General features: G+C 39.0%; 1 protein-coding gene across 1 annotated transcript in view; it reads right to left on the bottom strand.

The window, feature by feature from the left end:
- PLXNC1 (plexin C1) overlaps positions 1–20,391 on the bottom strand; it is a 71,126-nt gene that overhangs the window by 37,882 nt on the left and 12,853 nt on the right. Inside the window, exons 3-11 of the mRNA XM_064702061.1 lie at positions 20,031–20,165; positions 17,880–17,980; positions 12,617–12,731; positions 11,498–11,642; positions 8,060–8,129; positions 6,624–6,699; positions 6,451–6,504; positions 1,943–2,082; positions 727–906 (exon numbers count right to left, since the gene is read on the bottom strand). Of these exons, the coding sequence (XP_064558131.1) occupies positions 727–906; positions 1,943–2,082; positions 6,451–6,504; positions 6,624–6,699; positions 8,060–8,129; positions 11,498–11,642; positions 12,617–12,731; positions 17,880–17,980; positions 20,031–20,165 (1,016 nt within the window). The remainder of the gene's footprint in view (positions 1–726; positions 907–1,942; positions 2,083–6,450; positions 6,505–6,623; positions 6,700–8,059; positions 8,130–11,497; positions 11,643–12,616; positions 12,732–17,879; positions 17,981–20,030; positions 20,166–20,391) is intronic.

Here is a 20,391-nt window from a genome sequence, read left to right as displayed (position 1 = left end):
AGAGTTGGAGTGGCTTAAGGTATTATTAATATCCAGCTGCCTGAGCTGCCTCTCACCTGGAGATGAGGGCATGCATCCTGGCTGCTTAGCTGCTGCAGCTGCCAGCCCAACCCATTCCCTCAAATCCTCACTTGACAAGATATCAGATTCAGAACGTGAGAACAGGTAAAAACTGTGAAAGCAGAGGGACAGGTGGAAAGCTGTGCCAGAGAATATCTTTAAAACCACTGTAAGTCTTTCACCAGCTCTGTGAGTTTTCTGCAGAACACAGCAAAGGCTTGAAAAGGGCTCTCTTGGCTTTAGGGAATCATATTGTAAAGCAAGTCTGTGTACATCAGTGCAATGATGATTATTTTCACTTCACTTCCAATCCTCTGATACTTTATACCGTTTCACAAATGAAGGCTATATTAGCATCAAGAAATCAAATTAATTGGAGTTAGAATTTCTGCTATCCATGTTTTGGGTTTAGGTTTAGTAGGAATAGACTACTTTTGACTTCTGTAAAGGAGACCTGAGGTAGGCAGAAGTCTACAGAATCCATCTTGCAGCTACTATGACCCTATCTGTTAAATCACTTCACAGGCTTAAATTTATCCAACACAAAGCTTACAGCAGTCTTCCAAACTTGCTTCAGCTGCAATCTGGCCAAGGAAGAAGGCTCATATTGGCTCAGTGCAATTACATTTGAATAAATACATAAAAAGTACAGGAAGACAAACTTACCTGATCCAGGAGGTATTTGGTGTAATTCTAGAACATGATGGCAGAGAAACATAATGCAGGGTCATTGGTGGTGAACATTTTTTCCCATTAGCCTGGATACATATACTTTTGGCCTCTTTACGTGTTGGTGGGAGAGCAAATGTCATTTGTGTATCATTCAGCACATTTCTGACTTTAATGCTGAAGAAGAAAGAAAACAAACACTGAAACACAAGATGCCACTTACTGGTGTTACTACATGAAGCCTGTAGCCTACAGCAGGAGACAAGGAGAAAAGAGAACTGAATCTCTGTCTGAGCTGCCAGATGGAGGTGGAAAGAGAGAGCAGGGAGTTGAAGAGACAAAGTAGGGCATCTTTTGAATGAAGTTGCTATGTGACAATAATCACACAAAACAGTATAGATAATCAACCCTGGGATGAGGCTATGTAATGTGTGATTTTGCTGTTTACTGTGTACTTCTCTGTGCTAACAGCATGCTCTATGAGCTAGTCAAGAATGACAATCTTCATTTTCCTTTTCTTTCTTCTTTTTTTCTCTCTTTTCTCCCGTTTTTTCACTCCTTCCTCTTTCTCTCTACTTCCTGTCTTACCCTCCTTCTCTCCTTTTTTCTCAGTGGTTCCCTGAAAATCCATGGTTGAAGCAAAAATTGAACACTACCTTTTCAAGTGCAAGTTATGTAAAATGGGCTTCCTAATCACAGGCAACCATTGCACCTGCACCTGAAAATAACTGATTCAGAATAAGACTGCCTAATTATCTAGGGGCTTGCACAGTGTGATCATCAACAGAGAAAAATAGGAGCTGTTGTACAAGAGATTTCATTCCCTGGCATGGTGTCTGTGCTTTACAAGCAGAATCCTAGAATATATGAGGAATATTTTGAAGCAGAGGAGATTCAAACAAAAACTGAAGCTTTCCTGTGACCTGGCTTCTTGGTGCTTGCTAGAAGGCATAGAGAGCCACAGATATGAAACTGTCCCACTGCCACTGAGAGAACTGACAACCCGCCCATCCTTTGTGTTGTACTCAAACACCAAATTCATTTTCATCCCTTGGTAATTTAAAGTGAAAGTTTGACTAAAGGAGTGCAGAGCATCCTCTGCTCTGCTGAGGAGAGTTACATGACAACTGTTCACACAACCATATTGCTAGAGCAAAATGGATATAATTTTCACCATGCAAAGTAAATAGTGTTATTTTTCAGTTTAACTCACACGTCTGGTTTACAGCCAGTGATTCCAGTCAGTATCAGTTTTATGTCTGATGCACGTGTAAAGTTTTCTCCTTTGACTGTTATTTCACTTTTGCCTAATGTAGAAATCCACAAAGGTTCAATGGATTGAATGCTGATATGCTATTAGGAAAGAAAGCAAAACAAGATCTGGTTATGAAAAAGCTGGGCAGATAAGCAACAGCTGTAAAAACAACCAGCACTCAGAAACACAGATTTCATGGCACTGGGATACATTTTTATTAATAATTTTAAATCCTGTTTAACTTAATCCTGGGAAGTACTGTCAATCACAACTTCATTACAAAGCAACTATTTTCACCTACATATTTTATATTTCAATTTATCTCATAAGAAAGTTGCCTAAAGAAATCACAGTCTGACATACTGGAAGGTAGGTAGCATAAAAACCCAGCTTGAAATGATACATTTCATGTGACCCCTGAAGAACTAAAAAAAAAAGGCAAGACAAAACCCATGGTGCTGTCACTATGAGAGATCAGATGAACAAGCGAAGGCATCTTTTGTGACCTGAAAAGGGGAAGCAGGGTGAAATCCTCGAATGAAAATTTGAGAAAGCACCCCAGAATTAGCTTTAGTAGAAAGACTTTTCAAAGTCATACACAGAATTAAAGGTATAAAACAACTGCAGGGAAGTCTTTTGGTATCTTATTTTTAGGCTAAGAAGTTCTCCAGCATTTAGAAACAGCTCTAGTTTGCTGTGATGTTGTTACAGTCTTGCAGAAACTGTGCTCTTCTTTGTCTATGTTTACTTATTCTAACTTACTAACACTACTGAGCAAGAAGAGATATTTTTTCCCTACTGTATTCTCTTGATACTTTTGACAGCATCTCATGTTTAATCAGTTTTGCTGCTTCCCCAGTTTTACAATCACACAGACAGCTTCCTCTCTGTCTATCTTTCAGACAACAAACTGAAACATTCAAAAAAACAGGAAAATACGCATGTGAAACCACAAACTGTTTGGGACCTGCTCTGGCAAACCATTTTTAGCTTAACTTTAGACTGCCTGCACTACTAGTTTAATTTGAGTTTTTAGAGCATTGTGATTATCCTGATTTTTGCTGTGCACCCCTGGACACATTCACTGGGAAGTTCAGTCTTCCTAATCCTGTTAAGGGTGCTGGTGCACAGCCTCTAGGAAAGTCCATGCTACAGGTTTTTCTCACCATTAATAACTTCATGTACCCAAAGCAGCACTAAGATTTTGGGCTGGTAGCCTGAGGGACCATCGGGGTCACAACACTTTAACCATTTCAAAAAGGTCCCTGCACATTGTCCCCACACGCTGCCACGGTTCACTGAATGCCAGAGCACCCCAGAGCAAATGAGGCATCTGTCAGCACTGACTGAAAGCTGCAGCTTGTGCCTTAGGAAAAGGCCAGAGAGTGCAAAGGCTGGGGCCAGAGGTCCTGTAAAAGGGCCTCCAAGATGACCTCTTGTGTGGATAATAGAGGAAGGCAAAGGAAATCCCTCACAAACAGCCTGAGGGGGAAAATTCACTCCCACGATGATCTGGAAATCAGTTTAATCCTTGGGACAGGACAAGTGAAGCAGAAATCTAAGATATTAAAGCCAACAAACCACTGTTTCTTTACCTGCATCTTTCTGCTTGTGTCCAACCTCCAGTGCACCAAGGACAGTCAATATCCTCACACAAATTCAGAAGCCAAATAGCAGAGAAAGGAGGAAAACACTCTTTTGGGTTCTCACTGGTAACCACCAGGGATCCCTGAAGCACCAGAATACCACAGCATCACACAAACACATGGAGATCCCCAGACTGCATCAGGGCTGTGAACCCTCGTGAGGGAAATGCCAGGCACCCATTGCTCAGGGGTGCAGCGTTTCACCCCTGTGCCTCAGGGCTCCCACTGCTCTCTTTGCCAGGCACCACACACCCCAGAGTGCTTCAGATGACCTGCCTTGCTTCTTTTCTTACACACAAAGAAATCACGGGAAGTACTGTTCACGGAAAGTTTCAGTGCCCTGTGCAATCTCCCCTTCCCTGAGCCCCTCACAGCACCCTGCCTTGGCCTCCTGGAGTCAGGGCAGCCACAGCACCGAGGCAAGGTGACCTCAGCTACTCAAGAGTCCACCTCCCACCCAGCCTGACTGTCACAATCTGCAACACTTGCCTCAGCAGCAAAGGAACCCAACGATTTCCTCACTGAAAACAGGAAGGAGACAGTGCCCTCCCTGGGCTCTGCAGTGCTCATTTCCCCAGCGCCTGACAGCCCCTGACCTTCCAGCTGCTACATGGCAGGGGCAACAGGGGCCACAGCAGAGAGGCAGAAGGATATTTATAAAAATCACTAGTTGTGAGGCATGTGATTAAAGTGTAAACATGCAAAGAGACATACAGACAGCATGCACCAGGTCCTCAGGTAATGTAAATCAGCACAGCCCTGTCAGCTTCAATAGAGTTCCATATTTCTGAGCTGCAGCCTCCTCCCCCCTCCCCTGGACAGCTCAACACTTCCCTGGGGCTGTGTGAACAGCCATGTCCTCAGAGGGGAGCTGAGCATGGCTGCAGGTGTCACAGAGTACCTGGCAGCAGCCCAGGCTGGGCAGGGTCTGCCACCCCGGGAGCCCCTCCCTGGCACAGCCCTCCTGCATTGCTGACACACAGCCCCGAAGAGCTGGACGGGGAACTGCTCCAGACAAACAACAACCTGCTGAAAGATAACACTTATTTCCAGCCAAAGCAGCTCCCTAGCCAAGGGTACTCAATCCAACCACTCCAGCTGCTGCTCTGGCAGGGGAGGGGGAAGGTGCATGCATGGAAACCAGCAGCTGGAGTCAGGAGGAGGGCTGGGGCTGGCACTGAAAAAAAGTATATTAATCTAAATGCTCAGCTGGGGCTGTGGGAAAACACAAATCCTCTTTCTCCACTCTCCAGTATGTTCTCCTTAAAGCACATGCAGTCAAAGGAGAACAGGATTTCAAATGCAATTTCAAGCTCTCTGAATGGATCAATCACTTCTAAATAAACATCTGCCTTTGCACTGCCTCTGGTGCTTTCACTGCCTTGTCCATCACTGTCTTTCCAAGATAAGGCATGTGGAAGAAAGCCATCTCCCAGGCAATTCCAACTATTTACCAATGTCAAATTAATGCACTTGGAAGCAGAGCAAAGAAGAATTTCCTCTGTTTCACCAGCCATAATGCTTTAAATGCAGATCAAATCCAGAATATTAATGCTCAGAAGCACAAGTATTACAATCCCACATGTCTCTGTGAAAAACAAGATGTATTTTGCGATTTTGTTTAAGAAACATCAGCTGAGCAGCTGAATTTAACAGGTAATCCCTGTCTTAGAGGTAAAAGTCTGGGTAGTTCTAATGAAACACTTAGAGATAAGTCACTATTTATAACAACTGTGCATCACTCACAGAAAAGCAGAAACCAAAAAGTGTAGGCAGCAAATCTCTACGTACTTACTCATCAGTCAGTTTTCTCTCCACTACTCATTTCTTTCCTAACACCTGTCATAAGCAACCACTGATAAAAAGATCACACAGTTTGGAGAGAAAATAAAAAGATTTTGGTTCCATAAAGAATGAAGGGATAACCTTGTGGTTAAAGGGCTGACCTATGATCAGAAGGTTAAAGGGCTGGCCTATGAGACAAATCATTTAGACTGTATGCACACATACAATCTATATGAATTCTGTAGAGAATTTAGTAACCAGATTCAGCAGGTACTTGGCAGCACTAGTGACACTTCTTCCTTCCCAGTGATCCAGCTTGTGTGGATCCATCTCCAGTTTTGTCTACAGCCTGGAAACAAGGAAAATCTTTCTCAAAGTGTGAACTAGAGATTTACTAACACCCATGGATTTCAGTTCCTGGACTCATCCTCTAGCCACTTCTCTGTTATGCAGAAACTGGGTGGCACATCCTCCCCTTCCTTCTGCTCCCCTGGCAGCTATGTTTCAGGGGAAGCTGTGATCTGGCTGCATAAAATGAGGAAGAGGTTTGAGACTCTGAAGCCTAGTTTCCCAGAGTTGTCTGTGACAGCAGAACTCAAACATGCTTTTAAGTCTAGGTAAGATATTAAGTCTGAAATGTTCTGCTTTTTTTTGTTGTTGTTGTTGTTGTTGGTCAGCTCACATGTTCCAGCCCTCAGCATGCTGGCTCCTGTGGAGTGACTAAATACAGCATACAGGGACTTTGGCATTTAAAGCAATGTTGTAAACACTGCATCTAGAGGTAGGCACATGACAATTGCAGTGTTCACTGTCTCAATGCTTGCATCTGAAACACAAATTTTTGCTGGTACCTTTTAACACCAATAGAGCACTAAGAAGAAATAGCATCAATCCAAATTCTACATTATCTTCCTTTGCAAATGACTTCCTCCTCATCCATTTCCCTATTTTTTCTGCAAAGTCCTCTGATTTTAAATAGATTTCTCCCCCAATCCAGAGAGCCTTAATAATGCTGATCTTAAAATGCTAACTGACCTCTGTTTTCTGCACAGCAGTGATCCCCTTGGAAGCAGCTGCACTGCAATCATCCTGGAAAAAAATAAGCATTTCACCATGTCAGGATAGAAAAGAGACAGATTGCTGCTCAGATAAAAAAATACAAGGAAAAGGCATCACAGGGGATTCCAGTTTTGCCCAACAAACTTCACCTGGCAGGTGGTGACAGGAGAGACACGTATCCATTCACAGCTGGCACACTCACCCTTGTGTATACACCGTGAGCAGCTGGTAACACAGAAACAGAGCTTTTGTAAGATACAGGAACTCAATCTAGATTCAGTCATGAATGTCAAATTTCAAGTGACAGAAAAGAGCATAAACCCAAGGGAACAACGAAGCAAACATGTAATGAGATGAATAAAAGTCCGTTTACCCTCCAAGCCCATTGTTCTGCTGTACGTATTCTGAGAAGAAATTTAGTATGAAATACAATCTGTATTGAGATGCTGAGAGTCATTAATTTCAAAAAAGGCAGGAAGCAGAGGAAACACTTTGGGTTACATTTTACTGTGATTTACTCCAGTACATTGAGTGGCCAGGTAGTACTTTTTAACCATAAAAGGGCAGAAAACCATCACTGATTTTTTTTCAGCTTGTCTGAACCTCTGTTCCATGTGTAGTGCTAGAAAGTATTGCCAGTTTGTTATAGCTTTCATCTACCAAAAAATATTCTTGTTCTGAGACTAGTTAGTCTATTTTGCTTTGCAATGCTTCCATCAATATGGAAGAGAGCCAAGAGCAGCACAGTCCCTCTCCAAACACGCTGAGAAATGCTCTGATTTAGAGAAAGACAGCTCCTTCCCCATGTTCCTCCAGGGACAGGGAAGTGATGGGCCACTTCCCAAAAAGCAAGTTTTATCTCATCCCATGAACGAGCCCTTTTGCATAGGGGAGGAGCATTCTGAATGGGAACACTGTAGCTACCTACAGCATATGTTAGCCAGATCTTTCTAAATATTAACAACCACCTATCATAAAGTGTTAGGCCACGTACTGGGCATGAATGCTTCCTCTGCCAGCTCTCAACAGAGAGCCTGAAAAATAATGTGTATAGAAGAATAGGTATTCATTATTCCTATTAGCAGATTACATGTTACTTTCTAGTTTAATTATATTCATGTTACCTATAGAGCATATTTAAATTGCATCTGGGTCTAATTTAAAACAGCTTCACAAAGTGATTTTAAAGAATCTCTTGACTTCTCTAATCTAGGCCTTACACTGAGTACCAGGGGCCCACCTTTCATGCAAGGACAAAAAGAATTTTAATCTTATTGTGACATCCTTTATTATCTCTTCAGGCACTTGTCATAAATTCAGTCATTGTAATGACTCTCCTACAGTTAGGTCCCATTAAATAAGGGAGTCATCAGAAGAAATAGCTTTTTAAGGGAAAAAAAAAAAAAAAGAGGAGGAGGAGGAAGTGGGCCAAGAAAACAGATCTGACTATCTTTAGTGCCATGTAGTTCCTTGGTAAATACAGAAAAAAAAAAAAAGAAAAAATAATGATGAATGACTTTAGTCGCTTCCCCCCCCCCACACACAACAACCCCGCAATGAACTTTAACAAGAATCAGGCTCTTACTTTTTCAACTGAAATGTTTGTGTGATATTCCAAGAGCTTGAGGACAGTGATGCTTCAAGAACTAGACAATCTGGAAAAATGCACATGTTAGGTATATGACGGATATTAGAAGAAATAACAGTTCAAAAATAATTTGAGTTGAAAACTCAAAGTAGCTGTTCTATACTTGGTATGCACCTTCTCTCATACATTCACTCCTGCTTCTGAATGATAAAAATAACCAGATTTTGTCCTTCCATAGAACTCTTCAGCTGAGTTATGCCAATGCTTTATACACATGTATTAATTAAGTTTCATACCACCATTCCATGACAAATAAAAGTAATGTTATTGTCAGGATATAGATAAGGAAATGCTACTGTGAAACAGGGATATAAAATCATCTCTCAAAAAGCACAGAGTGATATATACTGTGGTATAACCAGACTCTGAACTTGTCTTCTAACACAGCAGACTGTTCTAATGCAAGAGACCCCACCATACCATACTTCTCTCTCTTTCTGTCTCACAGACTTGGTTTCAGAGTCTCCTTTTGTAATCTATGCAGTAGCAATTTTCATCCTATTTAAATCTTTTATGATTGCATGAGTCAATTTGCCATTATTTCAGCTAGCAATTACTATACCAACAATTCACTGGCAGCTGTGGTATGAAAGAGTATCTTCCCTTATGAGCAGAATACCACATCCAACAGTAGAATTGGATATATACCACTTAAACCATGGTCTCTTTCATCTGTGTGCCTGCAGATGTGTAGTCTGTGAAATGAATGGCTGCCTGGGATCAAATGAAACCCATGTTTGCAGACTCTTCTGACTTCTCTATGCTAGAAAGTAGCTGGCTTTTCAATCCAGAAAAGTTACATGGATTTTAAGTATACCTATCTTGCAAAGACAGAGAAAACTCAGCCCTTATGACAGGCTGTCTTGTTCAGATGAAAGCCAGCTTTGGCTACATCTGTGTTGCTCATGTAGTTATCTCCTCCCTCCACATGGCAGCATGGCACTTGGGTGCTCACTGCAAACTCGTCTGAACTGCTTGTTAGAAACAGCCCTTGGGACCACTCATGTTCAAACTCCTTCCTAAATGGATAGCAGACTCTGACTTTAACAGCATTTTTATGCTTAAAGATGTGGATGAGTACAGACAGACATTTTGAAATCCTTCATCAAGCACCTGTTTGCATCTCCAGAAATCTAGTTATCAGCAAAAGTCTGGCGGGTTGATACACAATTGCCTAAATCACTCACCTAAATCAATATATGAGAAAGGTCTCAGGCCATGAGCTACAGAAAGAGTAAAATACTCCTAGCATTTCACTAGAAGTAGTAAGTAAAAGTAAGGAATTTATCTCCTACTGGCAGAGCTTGTATTTACTTTTAAACTTGTATAAATACTTTAAAAACAACACTGTCAAATATGCTTTCCTGATTCTGTCTGTGCTGAAATTAATGGAACCTATTATTGTCTGTATGGTCTGCACTGACCTTTTAAAATGCATTAGACTGCACTGAGTAGCAGGCATTTTCAAAATGTTTTTTCCAGGAAATGATACCTAAAGGTGTTTTGCAAGTGCATCCTCTTGCGAAACTGAGGTCACTTTACAGGAGATACCACAAATAAACAATGTTACTTCACACTTGAATTATCCACTAAGAGATCTCAGCTCACAGGAGCACGTGAGTAGCAGTAAATACTGGCAGGCACAAGCTAACCTCACAGCCTTCTGGTTAACACTGCCAAAGGGCTCATTTTTGGCACAAAGCACAGGCAAGGTGAGCTGGCTTCCATAACAACTGTTCTCTGAAAACCTGCTAATGGAATTAACAGAAAGCTTTAGTCTGTGAAGACAGAGAACCAAACTATATACTCCAAAATTACAAGACAACATGGCTTTTGGGACTGGGCCAATAAAGGACATTTCCCTCTTAAAAATCCACTAATAGTGTTTACTAAAGAAGGCTTAATGGATTAAAATACTCATGGATATCACTCCAGCTGTCACTTTCTAGTGACAGTCTTTTCTTCTCAATTCCCAACGTTGGACAGGAACTTGACACAACACTTCTGTGACGCTGGAGGAGTTTTTCCCATGCAGCCTACTCAGATCCAGATATTCCAAAGAACCTTCTTCAGGGGCAAGGGTCCCTGAGAGAGAGAGAGCTCTTTGTAGCACTGAGCTCTTCAAAACAACAGGTCCTTGAAAGTATCTGGTAAATTTCATTCCTCTTCCTGCACCGAGGTTTTTATAAGAGAATCAGATTCATGCACAATATTCCATGTCCTTTGGGCTATATTACTGAGGGAGAGATAAAGGCAAGTATGTGTCTGTTTTCTGTTTCTTCTTCAAGTCACTTAAAAACATGTGGGAATCCTTGTGTTTGCTATGTGTTCCTTAGTTTATATTAAAACTCTTGCATTCTAACATAAGCAACTTTAAGAAGTTATAAGGCCAATCTCTGTTAAAAAAGCTTTGTACTTCTATACAGACTCTTGAAGAAATGCAAGGGGGACGTTGCCCTACCATTAGTCAAATAAGACTCCACTGTGAAGGATTTTTATCTGATCCTTGAGATCAAAGCCTAAAGAACAGCTCAAAGGTCTAGACATTCAGTAATTTACCACCTCATTCTAAAACTTGTAGCTGCATTAGATACACAAACCAGATCACAAGCATCACACATCCAATACAAATTGCTCAGGTATCTAACTCTGAGAACCACTGGTGAACAAAGCAGTGTCAGAATTACTGCAATGCGATTCAACCAATAATTCAGAAGGATGAATGAAATCAAGTCAAAAGGATGTACCCACCAAATTGCCCCTGAACCATCTATTTTTCTGCTAATCTTCCACATTGTACAATCACTTTCTCACAGTGTCTAAGGCAGGTTGAAACAGTTAATTAAATGTTAAGATTATTTATTGTACAGATATTCATAATTAGATTCTCCTCTTATTTATGCCAGTACAGTTTCTTGCAAAAACAAATTCAGTTTGCAGATTAGAGAAGAGTTAAGATGGGTTAATTTGTCAAGGCAAAGCACTAGACCAACACTGCTTCCATTGCTCCAGCCAGCTTGATTGTCATTGCAGTTATCTTAAGTTTCCTTAGACAGTTATTAATGGCACCATGTAAATAAATATTCTAATGCTAAGGCACCGCACTGCCACAGGGTCAACTGAAGAAGCTGCTTCCAGACACGGTAATGTCTGCTATTTACTTCCACAGAGTACTCTATATTAACAAAACTTTAATCACCAAGAACACTGTGATTGTACTCACATCACTCCACAAAATATGAATTATTTTGCTTCAGTGACATTTAATAAAAAGCATTACATACTTTCACACTCATTAGGCCTGTATTTATACAGTAGTCCCCAGTATTAAAGGACAGTGAAAAAGCATTAAATACATTTAATAGTAGAACATACCGTTGTCAGTTATCATTGGAGTGGTTAGATTGCAGAAACAGGATGAATTTTTCAGCACTACGTTTTCATAAAATATTTCAACGCTTGTTACAATTTTTATCATACAGAAAGTAAGGATTTTGCTTACATTTGCAGTCACAACAACCTATAAAACAATAAAAACACAATGGGCTTTTTGTTATATTTGCTAAGTCATCACCTTGTCTCTACAGAGAACGATGAACTATGAAATGCACAAAACGAAAATTTTTGTGGTGAAAGCAAACAATTCACTAGGTAAGGTCTCAAAGGAGAGTGACTCTTCCAGCTGAAGAAGCAATACAGAAAGAGTTCTGAAAGTAACAGCACTGCTTACTTTCAGAAATAAAATGGATCTGTATGGTATGTTAGCAAACAATCTTAAATAATTTTGGAGTTTAAAACTAGAATATTGCTGTGTTATATGCTGTTATATTTCTTTAAAAAATATTTAAGAATCTTCACAGAGAGAGATCGTTTGTATCCATAACCAAAGAGCACTTAATTATGAAACAGAACTTATATTGTAATGAGTTATCCTTTGTTTCTGGCTGCGAGTGCTTTACAAATATGATTACATTAGTGTATTCAATCAGGAAATCAGAAACAATAGCGTGCAGATTAGGTGGCCAGTCACAATAGTTGATAATCAAATATTCAAGGCTGCATGTGCTGAGAACAGATACAGAGTAAAGACTAACATTGAGCACTTAAGAATTTCTGTTAGCATATGTGTCCCAGTGAATGTTTTCTAACTTGTTACAAAGCTCAGAACTTCCATACTGCACTTGATATACAGTTACTGGAAATATTAAAATAGCTGATACAGTGATACAATTGGAAACATTTCCAAGCAATGTTAGCATAGTAAATATTTGAAATTTTGACTCAGCATCATGAAGTGTAGCTTAAAGATACGTTTCATAGGAGAGGAGGAGAACCATTGAGCTTACTGAGATTTCCAAGATATTTGCCAATTGTTGGGGTAAGAGGAACTAATGTATGGAACATGGTGACAAAAGAAGACAAGCTGCAATAAGCAACAAAATTACATATTTTAAGTCACAATAAACAAACACACATAAAACTGGGTGTACATACCTGATATTTGGCAGGGAAACTTAGCAGGATTTTCAGATCTTTATCAGGTGCATGTGAAATGTTATACCAACCATTTATGCTGTTTGAATGTGTACAATTTTCTTTTAATGTGCACCTAAAAGTATACATAAAATTATACTAGCCTCCTTATTGTGCCTTTGACTTCAGACACTGTACTTCAACTTATTTAAAGTTATTGATTTTTTACAGGAACACTATTGATTTTTTTACAGAAATATGGCTATAACTGCAAAAAGCTTCAGGAAAACAATCAGTAAAATCTTCTGCTTATCAAAATTAATTACACTGCATTGATATATGCTCGAGGGTTTTCATTGAGTCAATGGGACTCAAGCAAACATGAGATGCTTGGCCAGTAACAGCGGAACTGGTAGCCCGGGATGGAATTCATTGTTGCCAACTTGACTGTTCCATTGTACAGCTCTAGATCTGCTCCCCTCGCTGCCCCCCAGCCCCCTCCACACTCTGTGGGGAGAAATGCGTTCTTTAGGGTACAATTCACCTACCCTGCTAGACATCCATACCAAAATGAAATGAACCACACTGTAGAAGCTGCTTGCTCTCTCCAGAGGGTATAAGAAGGGACAGGAGTGAAGCTCAAATGTAAAGCTAAACTATGACATGCATAGTTGATGAGATGCATCCTCTTCCCTAATCTCCTTTGTCACCCACTGATTTGAATGGTAATCCTTCCCTTTTTTGTCAGTGCACTGGGATAAAAACACCAGATTTGAAAAGGTTCAAAATAGATTTCTCTGTCTTCAAGTACAAAATACATTTCAGAATTAGGATAGCTCAAAGTAAATACAAATGTTAGAGATGCCAAATCATAGAAAATACACTGTGCAACAAAAAATGAGGAAAGAATGAGGAAACACTGGGATACATGAGTACTACAAAGACTACATATATATAATACATATATTAAAAACATGTTATAAGAAAAAGACAACTTAGGCATACAAATTAGATGGACAATCAAGTTTAAAAGGTGAATCCTTAAAATGCTGTCTACTGTCAACAGCTAATGAACAATTCATAGATTAACTCCAAGTAATTTCATACAGTTAGCAATTAAAGACAAGTAAGTGCTAACTGAATATATCTTAATATTTTAATACTAAGATTGAATATTTATAAATAAATGTAACATTTAATAGTTTTAGTTCTATTTTTCTACCAAATGTAGAAGCATATATACAGCTTGAATCCTATGAACAGTGATATCTACCTGGCATAAAACATTCCTTGGCTACAAACTGGAAATTAGTTCAGACTTGCAAAGTATGGGCCTTTTTCATTAGGAGCTCACTGTAAAAACATATTTCACAAACAATGTGCTTTCCCTCCAAAATGAACAACATATTCAACAAAAATATCCACCACATTCTGAAATGCCCAAAATAGCCCCACAAATCTTAGGAACCATAAAGTCATCTTCTCTGCAGATCAAGATGTTGGCAATTGGAATGCAGTTAAGCACAAGGTCACTTCCTTTGTGGTCTAACTCAGGAAACTGAGCTCCTGCTGGACAAGAACCTGGTGAGGTTTTGCATCTAAATACATTGAGATCATAATGATATTGTAATAAATTGGGACTATATATGCCTGACGTATTTCAAACTGTCTGAGCTAGGGTGAATTTCAGTCTCATTTATATCTCTCTTCACCCCACTGAGATCACAAAGGCTCATTAGCACTACAGTTTTAGAGCCACAGAAGACAGAATCTGTCATCAACAGATGTGCATAAACCACATTCTCAGAAACATACAGGCAGGTAATTCACACTGGCAACGAGGAAAGACAAAAGAAAGACATTCTACAGTTTCTGACAGGGTGAGGATTATAATGGTAAAGATTCAAGGCAACACACTCCTAGTATTTGGCACTAAATAAGTGTATGCATTTCAGTGATGCTAATATTGAAATATTTAAAAACTGTTTATCAAACTGAATATTTACAACTGTCCCAGGAAGAAGCTACTTGCTTTCTTAAGACTGCCTGAGGAACATAAGCAGTGAACAATTGGCAATGAAGAATCTGAGTTTAATAGCAAAACCAGTAATGCCTCCCAGGACCCAGGGTCATGCTTGTCTTTATGTGAGGGAAAAATGCATCTTTTGTTGCTTTAAGAGCTGACCTTTAACACTCTAACAGTGTGCTGTGGAGAACAGTCATTTTCATAGGAATCAGTCACATCTGATGCCCCTCAGCATAAATTCTCAAAATTGCCCTGCAAAGGCTAAGAGCAAAATAATTACACTCACCTAAAGATGAAATTATTCTGTAGTACCCCTATTTTTAAAAAAAAATTATATTACTTGCAAGTGAATGAATATAGCAGATAAATACTATTTGTGAACCACAGGAGTCTGAAAATTAACATACAGACTCAGGCAACTAAGTCTGGCTTTCTTGGAAAGGTGAACTGCACCTTGTACAAGTATGAAGGTATAAGGTATGAAACCTTTGGATCAGATTTCAGACGTGCCTAGATATGTGTACAGAGAAAAGCAGAGTCAAAATTTTTTTTTAATATTCCACAGCAAACTAGTCCTTTATAATACTAAAGATTTCTTTACACAATTGGAACTGAGTTCCTCTTATTCCACTGTGATAACACAATATGTATGCATACTGGTTAATTTGTACTTACTTAAGTCTCTGCTTCACTAATCTTTGTTAACTACAGATCCTCTGTCCTGCCAAAGCATACTGATTTCCCCATGGAATGAGAACATGCTTTCAGAGAAAGTTGAGGCTTCCTTCTTTCTTGAATGTACCAATCCCTGAATGAAGTCTACTGATGTCCCACATATTGACTACATGCAAAAGTAACTCTGGTCATGTTTCCATGTGGAAAACGCATGTAAAACATCAATATCTTGTATTTGAATTGTATTTCAGCATAATTCAGGCCAATCTGATTAATCTACAAAAAATCCAGAAACATTAGGAGAAATCACACAATACTGTGACTAACGGGTTTGAATGATGGCAAGTGAAAAGGAGAATTAATATATGTCCCTATGGAAGAAAGAGTAGAAATAGGAACAGTGGAAACATTTTGTTTCATTTTGTTTTCACTTGCAATGAGATGCACACATTTTTTCATTAAAGGACTGGATTTTAATTCACACTGTCCTTAAAATGAAAAACGAGCATTCCTAATAAATTTTACACAAAACTGGAGTGTGTATGTTGTTTTACAGAAAATTTATTTCCCTGTAAAAGTAGAAAACATCATTATTATGGACTACATTGCTTTAGTGGACACATATGGACTTGGACTAAAATATTGGCTAAAGATTTCTTCCTCTTTTCCCAAAGTTTCACCCAGAGGTGTCTCTTCACAAAGCCAAATATTTAATGACATTAAGTACTTAACAGTAAAAAATTATGTGGGTGTTGAACAAGACTCGTATGATAGTAATTAATTTTTTCTCCAAAAGAGTAAATTATTTCTGTTTCAATCAAATAGAAACTTTTCGTGATTCCCCTCATAAGCAGGGGATTTACTGAGTAATAAGAGTTATTCACAATCTCTTTATAAGGCAATTAAAAGCCTGAAAAGCTCAGCACTGTAACATACACAGCTTCTATCAAGGGAGCAAAACAGAGTTTGAAGAAAACGTATTACAGAACAAATACCTGCTCTCTTCCAGTAACTACCTTTGCAAACACAAAGTAGCAGATCTTCAGCAAAATCATGGTAACACCAATTGGGTAACAAACCAAAATGAGCAGTATTAACCTTCTAGAAGAGGCTACTAGTGGAATTCCTCAAAAATTCACCTTATAGGCACTTTAATTTAAGACTTTAATCACTGGCAAATTGGCATAAAAGAAGGTTTACACTGTTGACATCTGCTGATGATACAGAGTTGGGAACATTAACATGCAAAGGAAGATAAGAATATCACACAGAAAATTTGGATAACCTTGAAATGGAATGACATTTCAAAGCATAAAGTACAAGAACATGTACCTACAGCAATAAAAATCTCACAACCCATATGTGTTATAGACTGGAAACTCATCAGTTGGAAAGACAACAAAGAAAGAGAAGGACCTGGGGGCATTATCTGATCATGGATGATTGTGGCCCATCAATGTGATGCTGTCATGAATAAGACGTTTGTGATCCCAGAACACACTAAGGTGCATCCTGGACAGATTGATTAAACAACATTAAGCAAGGCACAGCTGAAATCTCTTCTGGAACACTTTGAGAGTCCTAGCCATCCTTATCTTAAAAGGATGCATGAATTTCTTGGAAGGATTACTGGAGTGGAGGTAAGAAAGGAGTGTGTCAAGTGAGAGGACCTTAATGAAGTTCAATGTTTCAGCACATCAAAATGAAAAGGGAGAGAGAGAGACTGCTTGCACAAAAACATTGAAGAGGTGAGTGTGAGAGAGCAGGGGAGGAACTTATTTAGGCAAAGGTGATGTGAACACCAGAACAAATAACTATAACCTGTCCATAAACATACACATGACGAAAATGAGCAGACATATTTTTGTCAGCAAAAAATGAGACTGCCAGGAAGCTGCACAACCAGGGCAGGAAGGACAAAAAGCCAATTTAAATTTAGGATGGTCCTTTGCAAGTTTTTAGTTTTACATGATGTAGTTGCTTGCAATTGCTAAGACTAGGCCTGACAACCCAGGAATTTCTCCAGTCCAGGCCCCAGATGTAAAATAGATTTCAAATTTGCTTCAAATTTAGTGTCAAAATTAATGATTCAAATGTGGGAACAAAGTACTTAGAAAGAAATTCTCCTTTAGCCTAAACCAAAGTCAGTGGTTCCAAAAAAATGAACTCCTAATATAGAAGACAACTAAGCACTCTTCTTTTTCTCACATACAAAATGCTCCCAGCTATTAAGATGTTTCAAGCACAAGTATACAATTTTCTCTCTCAATCTGAAAAACAAAAATATCTCTTCTAAAAGCAGATATATATCTTCTTATTATTACAAATATATCAAAATATCTCCTCTTATTATTCTTAGCCCAACATATATTTTATGGATAGATCTCAAAAATCTGAGGTTACAAAGCCTTTCACAAGTTCCCTTTTGCACGACAAGAAAGTGTCTCACATTTATGGCTATGACTGATTGCACAAAAAATCAGTAGATACAATTTTGATGTTGAATAGCCCCGAGTCAGTCAAAATGTACACTGACTAGTAATGCTCTACTTTTATATGACAGTCTAAAATACTAAAAGATACCTTTGATTGAAAGAACACCACCCACAGTAGGGGTCCTTTGCAGATAAGCATTCTTGCTCAGAAGCAAATCTACTGCAATTTGCAACTGGTATTCTTCTCACCTGAAACCAAAGATGCAATAACACATTGAATTAATACAGCCTCCATAAACAGGAAACTTGAAGGTTACCATTAAAAATCTGACAGCAACCAAGCACAATCCCTCTGGGGAAGTCTCCTTATGGATTCCCCTCTGCCAGAAGACCTTTGGATAGAAATATGCAGCCTATTTTGCACACACTGTATTTTGCCATCAGATAATGAAACACCTCTGACAATAAGAATTTGGTTCTACTACTCAAAGGCCAGCATGGGCAGATTAATGCAAGAAAGACTGATCAGCATAGTGAAGTATAGATAATAAGAGAAAGGAGGTATATTTTACAAATAATGCTCTGCTTAGCAGAACACCATTTTCCTCTCCTCCGAATGGAGATATTTAAATGATTGATGAAGGTGCATCCAAAAATGCATGCGCATAACAAAATGCATCTGTGTTTGCATCACCATGTCAGGTTACTGCATGTGCACACTAGAACAAACGCATGCAACTGCTTAGCATGCATGAAAATGCCATTTCAGTAAGTAAATGTAGATAATTGTGGCTATATTGTATGTATCTATACTTGTACATTCAGCTTGAATATCCTAGCCAGCCATTTTCAGAAAAGGAAAGGAAAAAGAAAAAGAGAAAGCGGATTACAAATACTGAATACAGATACAAATAATGTGATTAATAACAATGTGAATTAATGATCTTAGTAAGAAAAACTAATTCAAACAATATTTTTACAAATTTGCAAGAATGAGAAATTCCTGTATTTTGTCAACAGAAACAAGGATACACTGTTTCCTGCAAAATTATATTTACTGTTTTTTCCATCCACATATTATAAAATTCAATTTATCTCGAAAAGTGTGTGAGATAATCAATTCAGAATCCAGTCATAATCTTAGATTACTACCAAGTTAAAGAAGGCAATGTAGAAGCCTTACTTCACTCCAAGAGAAAATAATCAGAGAAAAAAAAATCGGAGAAGTTTTTATTCCTAAAAGCTGTTGTTCCTCTATAACAACTTGGTCTTCTATCAAAGCTAAGGAAAATTCAAGTCTTACTTTGAATATCTATGTATCCTTTTGACTGAGACTTTGATTCTTTCTATATTTGTGATAGATGTTTTATATCAGCCAGGGGTTCTCCTTACCCCTGCTCTATAACAGCAGGCTAAAACACCATGCTCACTGCCAGAAAAGTGATCTTGTTTCAAGTGACGGTAATTAAGTGCTGGGTGAAATCCTGTTCAGCTAAGATGGACAGCGAGCCCTTAAGCTTCCAGTGCCATCTTTCCCACTGCTGGCCAGACAAAGGGATTTTCTGATTGCTGCTCAGTAGCCCTGCTGCAAGATGGGCTGCAACAACTGTACTGGCTCCTGGGAGCTGCTCACTGCTCCACGTGCAGCTCCAACACGTCTGCTCACGTGCAGCAGCTCTCAGCCTCTGCTGAACTCCCTGGCCTCACTACGCACACATTGCTCACTTCTCTTTGCCCTTTTCTTTTGTTCTTCTCAAGTCTATGCCTAACTGAAGACAATGGGAATTTTATCACTGATTACAGCATTATCACTGATTTCATCAGAACTGAGGCTTCAAAGCCATCTCTCAAATGAAGAGATTTCTTCACTTTAGAAAATCCTTAATTGACTGGCAAACCCTGACCTACCAACATTGGGATTGTTTTGTCTCCAAAGAGTGTACAAGTTATTTGCTATCTCTAAGCTTGGCTCTGCATGATCTGCATTTTCCTGCCTCCAGGAAAAACAGAAACAAACACTCTCTTGGCAGAATGGCATAAAATCACCACGGAATTAAGGGTATTGCTGCATCATAGCAACACTGGGCAGCACCATGACAGCAGAAGCTCTTCCAAGCTCTGCAGGAGTGCAGTCCAAACATAGGCAACATAAGCAGATATTAGATGGAAAGTTGGTAACTGCAGTTTACATATTAAAAGTCTAACTCTGACACAAACTGATGCTTCACTTCTAAAGCGGTAGAAATCCTTAAAGCAGTGGTTTATATGAATTTATTATTTTATTAAATGCTGTACTTACCTTATTGGCAGAGGACAGATAGATGTAGTTATTATTCACTGGATCAAGTCGTAGTTTGGGGAAAATGGAAGTTTCTTCCTCAATTTCATATAAAACCTCTGGGCAATTAGATTTCATCTCCTCATTAAGAATAGCCTAAAACATGTGTAATTGAATTATTCCCATGTTCTTTTATTGATCAGTCAATATCTTAAACAAAAGCCTAATTCCAGTTACATCAAAGCTTCTGAGATGAATTATTGTGTCATTATTCAATTCACTTACTGCACTAGTTCTCGCACTGGAGAAGGATGAAGGAAAAGACCACAAGAACAGAATTTCAACAAAATCCATGCCAGACACATTTAGCACTGAATTTGGC

Source organism: Zonotrichia leucophrys, chromosome 1A, assembly GCF_028769735.1.
Source record: "Zonotrichia leucophrys gambelii isolate GWCS_2022_RI chromosome 1A, RI_Zleu_2.0, whole genome shotgun sequence".
Lineage (NCBI taxonomy): Eukaryota > Metazoa > Chordata > Aves > Passeriformes > Passerellidae > Zonotrichia > Zonotrichia leucophrys.
This window is presented reverse-complemented; position numbering and strand designations above follow the sequence as displayed.